Source organism: Pseudomicrostroma glucosiphilum (assembly GCF_003144135.1).
Source record: "Pseudomicrostroma glucosiphilum strain MCA 4718 unplaced genomic scaffold BCV69scaffold_19, whole genome shotgun sequence".
Taxonomy (NCBI): Eukaryota; Fungi; Basidiomycota; class Exobasidiomycetes; order Microstromatales; family Microstromataceae; genus Microstroma; species Microstroma glucosiphilum.
Genome location: NW_020289931.1, coordinates 225,253 through 237,397, shown reverse-complemented (window position 1 = coordinate 237,397; position 12,145 = coordinate 225,253). Strand labels below are relative to the sequence as shown.

The 12,145-nt window shown below is 57.7% G+C and overlaps 4 protein-coding genes across 4 annotated transcripts; 1 reads left to right on the top strand and 3 right to left on the bottom strand.

The window, feature by feature from the left end:
• Positions 1–533: 533 nt before the first annotated feature.
• Positions 534–2,465, top strand: BCV69DRAFT_285567 (hypothetical protein; the record flags this gene model as incomplete). The annotated part of the gene is made up of 2 exons (XM_025493436.1): positions 534–2,075; positions 2,168–2,465. Coding segments are annotated over exons 1-2 (1,528 nt in total), but the record flags the coding sequence as incomplete, so codon positions are not given.
• Positions 2,466–2,582: 117 nt separating this feature from the next.
• Positions 2,583–3,749, bottom strand: BCV69DRAFT_285566 (NADH-quinone oxidoreductase). The gene has a single exon (XM_025493435.1). It carries the CDS (start codon positions 3,253–3,255, stop codon positions 2,647–2,649), a length of 609 nt encoding a protein of 202 aa, XP_025345129.1. The 5' UTR covers positions 3,256–3,749; the 3' UTR covers positions 2,583–2,646.
• A 294-nt stretch (positions 3,750–4,043) lies between these two features.
• Positions 4,044–5,276, bottom strand: BCV69DRAFT_264221 (hypothetical protein). The gene is made up of 3 exons (XM_025490748.1): positions 4,967–5,276; positions 4,584–4,895; positions 4,044–4,495 (listed from the first exon to the last, which is right to left on the bottom strand). Exons 1-3 carry the CDS (start codon positions 5,262–5,264, stop codon positions 4,365–4,367), a joined length of 741 nt encoding a protein of 246 aa, XP_025345128.1. The 5' UTR covers positions 5,265–5,276; the 3' UTR covers positions 4,044–4,364.
• A 275-nt stretch (positions 5,277–5,551) lies between these two features.
• BCV69DRAFT_285564 (ARM repeat-containing protein) lies at positions 5,552–11,888 on the bottom strand. The gene is made up of 2 exons (XM_025493434.1): positions 11,521–11,888; positions 5,552–11,434 (listed from the first exon to the last, which is right to left on the bottom strand). The coding sequence occupies exons 1-2, from the start codon at positions 11,546–11,548 to the stop codon at positions 5,655–5,657; spliced, it is 5,808 nt and encodes a 1,935-aa protein (XP_025345127.1). The 5' UTR covers positions 11,549–11,888; the 3' UTR covers positions 5,552–5,654.
• Positions 11,889–12,145: the final 257 nt, after the last annotated feature.

The following is a 12,145-nucleotide window of genomic DNA, read 5'->3' as shown; positions in this document are numbered from 1 at the left end:
CGCTCAAGCCTCTCCACTCAAGATTGTCGGGCCGCCATCTAGATGTTCATGTGGCTGAGCTAGCATATTTTGGCAAAATTGCCTGCACATCTGCGAAAGAGGGCCGTCCTCCTTGTTTCCCCACAGCATTCCCTGAGTAGTTGGTCTGTAGGAGAGTGCAAGACAAAAGCCGGTGATCGATGGCCCGGAAGCCTCGAGACTTTGATTCAGATGCTGTAGTAATTTTAGAACGGCGACGGCGTGTCTCATCTAGGTCAGCATCTGGACTCTTTCTTCTCTTTTCCGACAATGAGCTTTGCATGTACGAACAAGCCTCCTAGAGGCATATGATTAGCCGCACTTGGCCGATCTGGTGGTGCTCCGTCGGAGCGGCGGCCGGTGGGGCGTCGGAGCAACTCCGAGGCTTAGCCGAGCAGCGGGATCTGGCTCGCCACGGGAGAGGCGCGGCCGCCCAAGCAGAAGGACCGACCGGCGGAACAGAGCATCAGAAAGCTCATGTTCAATACTTGACAAGCGGTACAGCGACGAGATCAGACAACGACGACGAGGCTTTGTGACTCACATCGTGGTAGTCTTCTAGAAGGAGCCGACATCGATAAGACTGCAGGTTCAAGGTCCGCACAACGCTCCCACGGCCATCACACCCAAGCAATACCCGGCACTGAGTACCCGCACAGACGGACGTCCCGCCGTTGTCGGCTACCACTTCTTCCCGTGTCAGCAAGAAAGCGCTTCGTCCGCTTCATCCGGCGCTCCCGCCTATCATGGTCCGCCAGAAGCGCTTATCGGTGCAGCAAGCATTCAGACAAGCATGGAAGGCTCACCAGCGCATACTCGGCAGGGAAGTGTCCTTATCCGCGGACGAGGATGAACTACCACAGCAACAACGGAGACCAAAGAAGCGTAGCTCAACAGACGCAAGTGGAGGACATTCAATCACTAGCTCCGATGGCGGAGGCGGAGGCGGTGGGTTCATCGTCGAAGATGAAGACGAGCAAGAGCAAGGATCAAGCGGCGGCGGCGGGGAGTTCATCGTAGACGATGAGGAAGAGAAAGAAGACGAGGATGACGTGAGCTTGGGCGCTCACGCCCAGCCAACGCACCTAGCGCTAGAGGAAGTACCGCACGCCCTAGCCCTCCTCGGCTTACCCACAGAAGACCAAGGCATCCTCTCCGTCTTTGCCAATGCTGCCGAGGAAGACTACTCTGGTGCTCATACTCCCGCCGCTGGCATAGCTTCATCTTCGTCTTCCTCCCTGGGGGATGAGGGTAGGAAGAGAGGAGCAAGAGCGCCAAGACAGATGATCGTCAGTCGGGAGAAGTTTGAGCAGGTCTGTGAGGTCCTTCTGATGGACGAGGGAGGCGCGGCTGAGCTCGACCAGCAGGAGGAGGACCAGGAGAGCGATGCTAGGCGGCGGAGGCGGAAGCGACCGACTAGACCAACCGCGAGCGATGAGGGAGGCTCCTCCACCCCTGAGACTACTCGAAGACCTCGACGTGCAGCTGCTGCAGCTGCTCGTCGTCCTATGGCAATAGAGGTAGACAGCGACGACGAGGATGAGGAGGACGTGTACAGAGACGATGGCGAGAGCGACGGCCTCGACGATGCGGATGCAGCTCTCTCAGACTCGGACACTGCCACTGCCAAGCGGAAACCTAAAGCAGGAGGCAGAGGCAGGATTCGCCCAAGCAAGACGAGTGAATCTGCCACTAGTACACCCTCCAAGACGGGCGGTACAAGACGAAAGCGAGCCCGACCTTCTACATCGGACGCTTCTGCTTCTCACACCGATGCATCAGACGAAGAAGAAGATGAGGACGAGGAAGGAGGAGGCTCTGTTGGACGAGGTGGGGGCACTTCTCTGACGGGTGAGCAGCTAGAAGCGGTCCAGGATGCCTGGCACCTCTTTACAGACAAGCTCGATCAGATCGATGCTGGATGGCGGCAGCGCCAAGGAGGCGCAGGGGTGGGTTCTGGTAAGCAGAGCGCGGGAGGAGGGGAGAAGGGTCGTCTTGGTCTACGCGAGATTCAGCGCTTAGCCATCGTCACTGGTGTCAAGATGAGCGAGAAGGAGGTGAGTAAGCAGTCATTCCATTCCACAATCCACACTCTTCAGGAAAAGTTCAGAGGGGAAGCTCACAGCTCCTTCTCATCTTCGATTTGCAGATGGAGGAAATGCTCCTCTTCGCCTGCCAGTCCTTTGCACCCGCCACCTCAAAGTACATGACTAGAGAAGGGGCAAAAGCGCAACGGCTCGCCGCCGCCAATGCCGTCACGGCGAAAGTGGGTCCGGGGGCAGTTGACGAAGGGACCGAGGTGAAGGGGTACGAAGGTGGAGTTGGACTCGACGAGTTTGCGGGTGTGCTCAAGAGGGGGAGGATGATCTGAGCAGGGGACGATGCAATGCCATATCCAGACGATCAAGAGTGAATACAGTCAGAATGCAAAAAGTGTAATTGCGACAAGAGGGCGAAGAGAGAGTCGAGGATATGCGTGTCTGTGTCTGCCCACTCGTCTACTTTCGGTACCAGACGACACCCTTCCTGCTCCTTCGCATCTTCCTCTGCAGTTGCAGCATACCGTACAGCAGGGCCTCTGCTGTGGGTGGGCAGCCAGGGACGTACAGGTCAACAGGCACGATACGGTCACAGCCTCGCACCACCGAGTACGAGTCTGTAGTGGATCAAAAGCAGACAGGCGTGAGGTGTAAGTCGTCTGAACTTCTGGCTCAAGTCACCATTCGTCTCTGCACACTCACAGTGGTAGTAACCTCCTCCGTTGGCACACGAACCCATCGAGATGACCCACCTGGGCTCAGGCATCTGGTCATACACCTTCCTGAGGGCAGGAGCCATCTTGTTGGTGAGGGTACCGGCGACGATCATCACATCGGACTGACGGGGCGAGGCTCGGAACACGACACCCAGTCGGTCCTGATCGTAACGGGCAGTAGCGACGTGCATCATCTCTACGGCACAGCAGGCCAGACCGAAGGTCATGGGCCACATTGAACCTTGCCTTGCCCAGTTGACAATCTTGTCCATTGTGGAGAGCACGTACTCTGCGAGGAAAGAAGGGCGGTAAATTGAGGTGAGCTGATGCTCGCACGAGCTCACGAGAGAGAGAAAGCAGCGGTCCTCGAGGCCTAGGTAGGGAGCTGTACTGTGCACCTCGTGCGACACCGTAGGCATGGGACTATGCTGCATCTGGCAACCGTTTGACGCCTTGCCACAAGCATTGCCCTGTCCGCCCATCATCACTTCCGATATTCTCTGCCCACCCTCCCATTTCCAAGACCTCGCTCTACCTTTCTCACTTACTCACCTGCTCCGTTCTTTGGCTGCTGCAAGCTAAGTGCATTCGATCCCCTGTTGGCCACCTCGCTCATCGTAGCAGGCTCTGCAAGCTCATTCTTGCTCGTCGTAGCAAAAGATCGCACTGGCTCGAGGCGAGGTGCGGACGATGGGAGGACAGAGGTGGATGCGATGCGTGGGTATGATGAGGTGGTGCTCGTGCTGAGGAGACGGACGGAGCTGGCTAGAGGAGCGGCTCGCAGTGCTAGAGTAAGGTTGGGGCAAGGCAAAGCACAAGAAGATATGATACGCATTGTCAGCACTGCTTCGAGAGGGCACTCCTCTTCCTCTACCCGTCCGAGCGGACTCACTGTTCCTGCTAGCTGCAAGTCCCACACCCATGCTGGTAGCAAGCGATCGTCGTGCTGCAGAGGTCATGGCGACGGGTTGACCGGGTATGGTGGTGAGGTGAGGTGCGGGCGTGTTGCGGGGAAGGGGAGGTGACGATGGCGATGGCGAACTGGAGATGAGCCTCTGCTGCTGCCTGGGGAGGCGGCGGGCGGGCTGCCCGCCTCTCGCTCCGATTTGTCAGGACAGCCGCCACGCGCACGGAGCCGAAGATCTCACTTCCGTTCCGGTACCAGAACTATGGGAGGGGTGGGGGAAGCGAAGACTGCTGTGAGGGGGTCGTATTGAGAGCGATCTCTGAGTGAAAGGATCGAGGCAAAGGCGCACTGGTCGAGGATCAGCTTTTACAGTGACATTGACATCTTGCTCATGTACTCCGTGGTACCTCAAGCGGCATTGCGCTATGGGGCGAGGTGACGTGTATGATATTGCCAACGGCGAGGTGAGGAGGGGCCGTACTGAAGCACGGATCGGGTATGTAGGTCTTTCTACAAGATTCTCAAGGATAAGAAGGGAAGACGAGAGGGAGGAGAGCACGGCGTACGCAAACATCACAACGTGGCCAACGCGCCTACCCGAGTGCTCCAATAGGAGCTCAGCTAGTATCTAGCCCGTGATCTCGACGCCGGAGATCCCCCAGTTGACGAACTCGGAGAACTCAGTCATTGCCCGTTGCTTGTCGTAGGTGCGGCTACTGCCGAAGCCGGAGGACCCACATTCTTCTCGAGGAACTCCTTCCAATCCTTGGCCTGGAAGGAGCTCGAAACTGATCCCTCTACCAGTCCATTCCAGACTGGTTAAGTGGGCGAAAGCGCAAAAGCGGACGTCAGTCATTGCTCAGATCTGTCTCTGGTCTATTGTCCCTAATTGCCAGAACTCACCAGCAGTAGGCGTCACATGAATCGAGTTTTGTCTCCCAAACTTGACACAATACTTCAGATCCGGAATGACTGCACTTCCCGCATTTCCTTCTCCCACCTTCAACAAATTCCTCACCGTTCCTCCCAGAGGTTGTCCGGGAGGCAGGTTCACGAGTGGGGTAGAGCGAGACTTCTTCGGAGCTTCTCCGAGGACTTCAATAGCCATATTCGCCAGCTCGGCGCGAATTTGGTCTGGATTACGCGTGCGGGACTTTTCGTCAAAGTAGGCTTCTTGCTTGGCCATGAGCGTCTGGGAGAAGATCCAGAAGGAGTCTGGTAGAAGATAGCGCTGGACATCAGCTGTCTGCCTCTCTGGAAAAGCCTTGCTTGGGTGCGCTACTCACTCGTTTTAGGATCCGCAATCAGCTCCTGCTCCTTCCTCGCAATCTTTGCGCTAGCCAAAGCCGCCTCATTGAGTAGCGTCGAGGTGCCATGCCAAGGTTGTGGGTAGGGTCTGACAACGATCCTGACTTGTCCCTTGTAAGGAGCTTCCTCTCCAAAGATGAGAGGCAGAAGATGATGGTGGGCGCCAATGAGCTGTTTAGCGGAAAAAGGGCAGAGGTAGTCTACGTAGAGCTCGAGGGTGTGAGGAGCAAATGTGTCTCCGATTGCGAGAGGTTTGAGAGAAGGTGGAAGAGCCATCTTTGTATTGTCTTCAGTCTGGGGAAAAGGTGTGCTGTATACTATCTGGACAAGGAGGGAGGGAGGAGGATGGTCAATGCCTGAGAGCCATTCCGGAGATTTCGGAGATTCCAAGTGGAGGAGCCACTTCGCCCAGTCGAGCTCGCCATTCCGCTCACGAGGAGCGTGACGCGGTGGCCTACTGCGTGGCGAGAGACCTGAGGCGAGGACGTAAATGTGAGTTCGTCCAGGTCCAATACAGCAGACTTGCCCTTTGTTATCATGGCCACGACAAGCGCTCAGGCAAGACTCTCTCTCTCAGATTCTGTGCAAGTTTCAACGCCTCGCTGTGGCAAAAGACTAAGAAGGACTAGACTACAGTACGCTACGCTCTTGCACTACCCCAACCCTTCACTGCGACGTCTCCTCCTCGTCTCCACCTGCTGCTACATTCACACTCTCCTCTTCCGCATCTCCTCCAATACTGTCGCCGTTCCTCTTTTCCTGCGCCTGCACCTGCGACTGCTTGAGCGTGGAAGGAGGTCCAAGGGCACCACTGACAAAGGAAAGGAAAGGATCGACGGGCTTGCTCGAAGCATTGCGCTCATTGACCAGATCGTCCGATCCGTCCGACGACGACGAGGTGGGATCCGAAGAGGAGCCGCTAGTACGGTTGCTCTGAGGCGATCCGCTATTGGTCGAGACGCTGCTGCCGAACGAGGACGCCACTCCACCCTGCTCCGCTGCGGGGCCTGAGCCGCCTGTCCTGGTCCTCTCGGGAGAGGTGAGCGAGTAGGCTTCGGGATCCATGCCTTCTGCGTAGCCATTCATGCTCAGACCGAGGGGTGTAGACCCCGAACCGCCTTGAGCAACGGCAGCGGCATACGAGGGACTGGGACTACCTCCCCCTACACTCAGCAGATGATGCGGCGCCTCTTCCTGACTGCCATAACTGTCGTCCGCTCCCGTGTCCTCATTTGAGCCTTCCGCTCGCTCCTGTTGTCCATGCGCAGGCCCAAAGCCTTCGTAAGGGTGGTGCTGCGCGTGTTGCATGCCGAAAGGACCATCGTCGTCTTCATCGTCGTCGTCATCGAACATGGAGGAATCGGCTTCGATGTTGACCATTTCCTGATCCGAGTCGATATCGTGCTCACTCATGTGGACGACGTCCGCATCGTCGCCATTGTCTTCGTCGTCGGTGTTTGACAGACGCACAAGGCCGTTCACCATGCCTTCCCTCTGCTCGTCGTCGTGCTCATCTTCGTCCATGGAGAAGGGACCGCCCGAGCTCTGCTGCGCATTGCCCCCCTCTTGCTCCCACATGGAGACAGCCGGCTCAGGTCGATGAGGCCCACCCTCTGCAGGTCCCAAAATGAGCTCACGTCTGCCTTGCATGCCCGCTTGCGGTTCAGCGTTCCGAATAGGATCTTCCGAGTCGAAGAGATCCACAATCGTGTCACGCACCAGGGTGCTCGAGTCGGTGACTAGCTTTCTGAGCAGCTCAACGAGTTCGGGAGAGCGACTTTGCTCTGAAGCGTAGAGCTCGTCTAGGGTGCACATCAGGTGTACTGCACGAGTTAGAGCCATGCGCACATCCACTACGGGGTCTGAGCCAAGAGAGATGAGTCGTGGCAGGACGATGAGCTGGAAGGAGGAGCGCTGGATGCGCGACTCGACCAGGGCACGCGCAGCGAGGAGGAAGCCTACTCTTTCTCGGTAGCTGGACGACTCGCCCATATCTGCTAGCATACCCAGGACACCATCCGCTATAGTCTGATCGTGCTCTGCAAAGTTCTTGTACAGCGAAGGGACCGCCTTGACGCCTGCATCGCGGACGGCGCTGACTGGGTCGGAGAGAGCGACTTGCATGATGGACATGAGACTGCCTTCTTCGTCCTCGAGGACAAAGTGATCAGCCAGCATGGGTACTTGCAGCGCCAGGCCCTCTCGCAGCCTCCAGTCATAAGCAAAGCTAGTGGACCACATGTCGCGGAGTGCGCTCAGATGACGAATCGCAGTGTCCCTGGGAAGATGGGCCAGGATGACGTGGGTATTCTCAAGCGCAGACGCTTTGACGTCTGGATCCTCCTCGGTAGTCAGGTAGCGGTGGAGAACCGGAAGGAGGTCATTCTCGGTACCCTCGGCTCCGATCAGCTTGCCAAGCTCGTGCAGTGAAGCTCCAAGACACTGCCTCACCTTCGAAGAAGGGTCTGCACAGAGATCGCCATGGGCTTGACGAAGACGAGGCCAAGCTGCTCCGCCGAGAGTGAGGACGACTGCAGGGAAGTTGTAAGCCATGATCAGCGGTCGCTCTGGATCGCCGCCTTGGATGCCCATGAAGTTTGAGCCCCAGTGGGAGTCCTTGCGCGAATGCATTGTGCCGTTGTTGTTGCCATTGAGGGCGGCAGCAAAGCCAAAGTCGGCAAAGAGGAAGCTGCCACTGCCAGGAGAGGGCGAACGCTCCTCTCCGTGGCCTTCTGTAGTCGCATGATCCTCGCTACTGTGCGGGCCGTCGAATGGCTCATTGAGGAAGAAGCGGACCAATTCTTCTGGCACGCCCTCTTCCTCTCCGTGAAAGAGGTAGATGGCCTCGCCGATGACCTCTAGTGCAGCTGTCCTGACGTTCCTCGAGACGTCATTGGAAAACGCTCGGAGCAATGCGACCACACGTCGTCGTCGAAGGTCCCCAGTGATCTTCTTGAAGATGGCCGGCAGGGAAGAGCAAGCGGCTTGTCTGACGTGCCAGATCTTGTCCTCGCAGAATATATCAAACGCAGGCAGCAAGCGTCGCTCGACGTCCTCGTCGCTCAGATATCTGCTCAAAGGACCAAGCGCGACCGCCGCCTCCTTGCGAACGTAGAATGCCGGGTCATCTTTGAAGCTGACGATTTCATCCACGAAGCGCGTGATGACAATTTCCGCAGAAACAGCGTCTTCGGCACTGAGAGCTCCTAACAGACTGACGGAAGCCATTCTGCCCACAGCTGCCTCTTCGTCAACGTCAACTTTTCCGTAGGCGCTGAACATCGGCGAGGAGCTGTCGAAGGGGGAGCCGCCTTTGCGCCAGTCGTCGGCAGCCTGAGACTCATCTTGCATCTCTGCATCCCAGGAAGAGTCGCCTTCCTCGGCCGCGTTGACCTTGAAAGGAATAGGGGAGGAGGACGCTCCATCTGCAGTGTTGGCACCTGCGGCATCAGAGGTCCCCGCATGGCTTTCGCCACCATTTTCGCCGCCAGGCTGCTGTGGCTCGGAAAGCTGCTCCTCATGGCCACTGTGTGACTTGCCCATGGCCAAGGCAACATGTTCGAGCAGCTCATCAATGATCGTCTCTTTCGACTTCGGCCCGAAGCTGTAGTTATCGTACGCTACCGGTTCTCCATCTCGACCCTCTGCATGAGGTACGACAATGTCATCGGCCGACGTCTCTGCATCTACGCCTTCTCCACTGCTCTCCCGAGCGTGGAGCAATTGGAAGAAGCTGACGACGGAGCTTTGCGCCGTGCTCGCGACGACGGAGTTCTGGTTGAGGAGTAGAGCGCATAGAAGAGGAGTAAAGATGCCGACTGGTATACGCGGCCTGATGGCCATCTCCCTGGATCCTGACTCGTCTGCTCCAATCATATCCGCAGCAGCATCTTGGCTTTCTAGTTCAGCCAGAGGGCAGTTGCGGTAGAAGTACCACATGACGTGATGCACCTCGGCGGCAAAGGCAGTGCAGACATCCGGTTCATCGGTTGCTAGACCGTTGAGAAGAGGGATGACATACTCTACTGCTTCCGAGAGCTCTACTTCGCGAATCCAGGCCGGAAGCGATCGGGAGACGATGACGCGATGGTATGTCATCTCGCTCTTGGCAAAGAGGAAGATCCTCTCGAGGGTACTCAGACTCTCCTCCGGTTGCTCCATCTCTGCAGATAGAGCAGCTGTAGCAGCATCGGCATTGGGCTGATCGGGTGTCGGTGCTCCTTGGGACATGTCGCCCATAGTGCCATTCCCGTGGATGTCCACACCATCTAGCAGAGCATCGTTGCCGTCTCGTTGCGCCAGGTCCACTTCGTCTGCTGCAATGTCGCCAAGACTCTCCTGAGCCGCTTCTGAAGTAGACTGCAGATTTGCATCGTGGCTGCCTTCCCATGGCATACCCTCGGACTTGACCGACGGATCCCGAAAGTATTGCATCATACCTCCAGACGCCATAGATGGGCTTTCTGGAGGAGTCGGGACAGCAGAAGAGCGGGACAGGCTCGGCCGCTTGGGTGGCATCGCAGGCCTCTCTGCAAAGCTTGGTGTGGTCTGGTTGCCGTCCCGATCCGTAGATCCGTGGCCGCCATCATGACCTTCCCCTCCGCCTAGCTGATCAGCGGCAGCCGCTCTCCTCTTCTCACAGGAGGCAGTATCCTCTTCATCAGCAGAGAAGGCTTCATCTTCCGCATCGCTATGCCCATCCCGCTGGCCCTCCATATCCGCTTCTGTATCTTCCATATCCCTGTCGTCATCATCGTCTGCATTGCTGGCTGAGTCTTTGCCGCTCGAGACACTAGCTCCATCTTCGGAACCAACATCATCCGGGTCATCCGATAGATCGTAGCCGGATCTCGGCGGCATACCGATGAACGAGCGGGTCTTGGGAGGCGAGACCGAGCCCAAGTTGGCCGGCGATGAGGGCGAGGCTCCAGTCTTTGGGGTCTGTGGGCGCGGTAGGAAGGGCGATGAAGTGCGGAAGATCGGGGCAGAAGAACCGCTGCTATCATAGTCGCTCGACGGCCGCCTGACAGGACTCGGTGCTTGCTTGTCATCCGAAAAGTCCTGATCTAAGTCTGGCGGATCCTCGCCAGTTGGCGTTCCCTGCGCATGCGCATTTTGAGAGTCCACTTGTGAGGTAGACTTGGAAGGGCTGATTACTTTGAAAATTGGGCTCAATTCAGATGGCAGGACGGCAGCATCTGATTGACCTTTGAGACTAGTGAGCGGCGGAGCTGGCGCAGGCTGAGCAGCATCGAACGGACCGTCCCTCTGGTTATGTGGCGGGTGGGAGAGCAGACCCGCAAAAGCCGGCGGCGATGCGCTTGACGATGAGCTTGGAGATGATCCGAGGCTGGCCGATCCTGAAAGACTCCTGCGGTGCACAAGTCCTTCTAGACCAAATGGTATTCCTTTGGACTGCGTGGGCGATCCTGACGAGGACGAGCCCGAGGAGCGTGCCTGCCTGTCAAAGGGGGATCGTCTGCCTCCCAAGGTCCCGTTGGGCAGTCTCGAGGGGCTACGCGAGTTGGAACGGTCGCTGGGACCACCCATCGTTCCAGATGCCCAGTTGGATGCAGCATCTCTGCCTCGAGGAGAGGCCAAGGGCGAATGCCCCCCTTCCGATGGCCAGACCGAGTCAAAGGGATGCTCAGGATCCGGCCCAGCTGGTATCGGTAGATGACCAGCTCGGGGACTCGAGGGCAGAGGGACCGGTGAGGACGGGCGATTGGAGACAGCTACATTCCCGCCCCTGCCACTTCCGGAACCTCCTGAGCTAGGCCTCCTGCCTCGATTCGAGCCAAAAGCCTGTAATCGGGGAGAAAGCGGAATGCCATAACCTCTCGCTGGTGAAGAGCTGCGTCTGTTCAGGCTGTCCCAGCTTGCTGGCCCCATCACCTGTTGATTTGATGGCGAAAAGGAGTTTCGCTTTGATTCTGGCGATCTTGAATAAGGTGCATCTGCGCTGTGAGAAGAGGACGAGCTAGAGCTTGAAGCAGAGCTGCTTCCGACTGGTACGGGGCCAGGGTGCGAAGCCGGTCGGCTCATGGGAGTCGCTCTAGAGGCAGCAGAGGTGGTATTGTGGAGCGGCGACGCAGCCCTCTGTCTCGTAGCTGGGCTTTCCCAGCTGAAGCTGCCCATGTTACCCGCAAAAGGGGCTCCGGGAATGGTAGGGCTGAGATTGACCGATCGCGATCGTTGATGGTGATGATGCTTGCCGCTTGAAGCTGAGATAGTGGGCGTCGGCGGCTGTGCTTCTACGTCGGCGGCCCTGAGAGGCGCGGGATGACGGATAGGAAGTACTTGCGAGGTGCTGGGGGATCCTTCATGGGATGATGCAGATGGTTGGGAAGAATGCTGACTTGCTTGACCAGAGTGGAAGTCCAGTGTAGTGGACGTTGTCGAGGGCAGGGAGGAAGAAGCAGAAGCAGAGGGAGCTCCTTCGCTCACTGCGTGAGACATGTGGAGAGGGCCTGGCGGTGAGTAGGCTGCGTCCTCTGAGACGTGACTTGGTCCGCAATGACGTCGTACTCACCATGGCTGTCCTCTTGAACCCCCGTCATGGCGAACCGGTCAGATCACTCTTCGGTTTTGGAGAGTCGAAGCTACAATCTTTGCGTCTGCGATGGGACTGCCTGCGTGCCTGTCCGTTCTGATGTAACCTACTTGCTATCCGGCGAGTCCTCTCCTTTTTGCTCGCTCCTGGATGTACGAGCTGCTGCGATTTCTGCTCCCGCTTCGCTTGAGACGAAGGGAGATGGAATTAGAGAATCATTGAGGCAAAGAGGTGAAGAGGGTGTGGACTGCGATGCTGAGATGATGATAACCGGGCGATTGACAAGGGACAGGGGGTGGCAGATGGTAGGAGGATCGTCTACTCTTCGTGTGCGAGGTCAGTATATCCCCTCGGGATGAGCGAGAGGCAGCCGTCGTCTGCGTGGAGATTGGCTGCTCGCGTGCTGCCTGCCTGCCTGCCTGCCTGTCTGCGTCGTCTGGCCTGCCCTTTGCTGCCCGCCTGCCTTTCCTCCTTTGGTGTCTCTGTCCGCCGCCGCAAAAAATCCCAGAGGGGGCGGCGTGTCGCAGCTGATGCAGGAGCGCCTCGCGCAACCAATCACGCCTGCGAGATAGGCGCGTTGCTCCTCATGACCCGCAGACGTAGG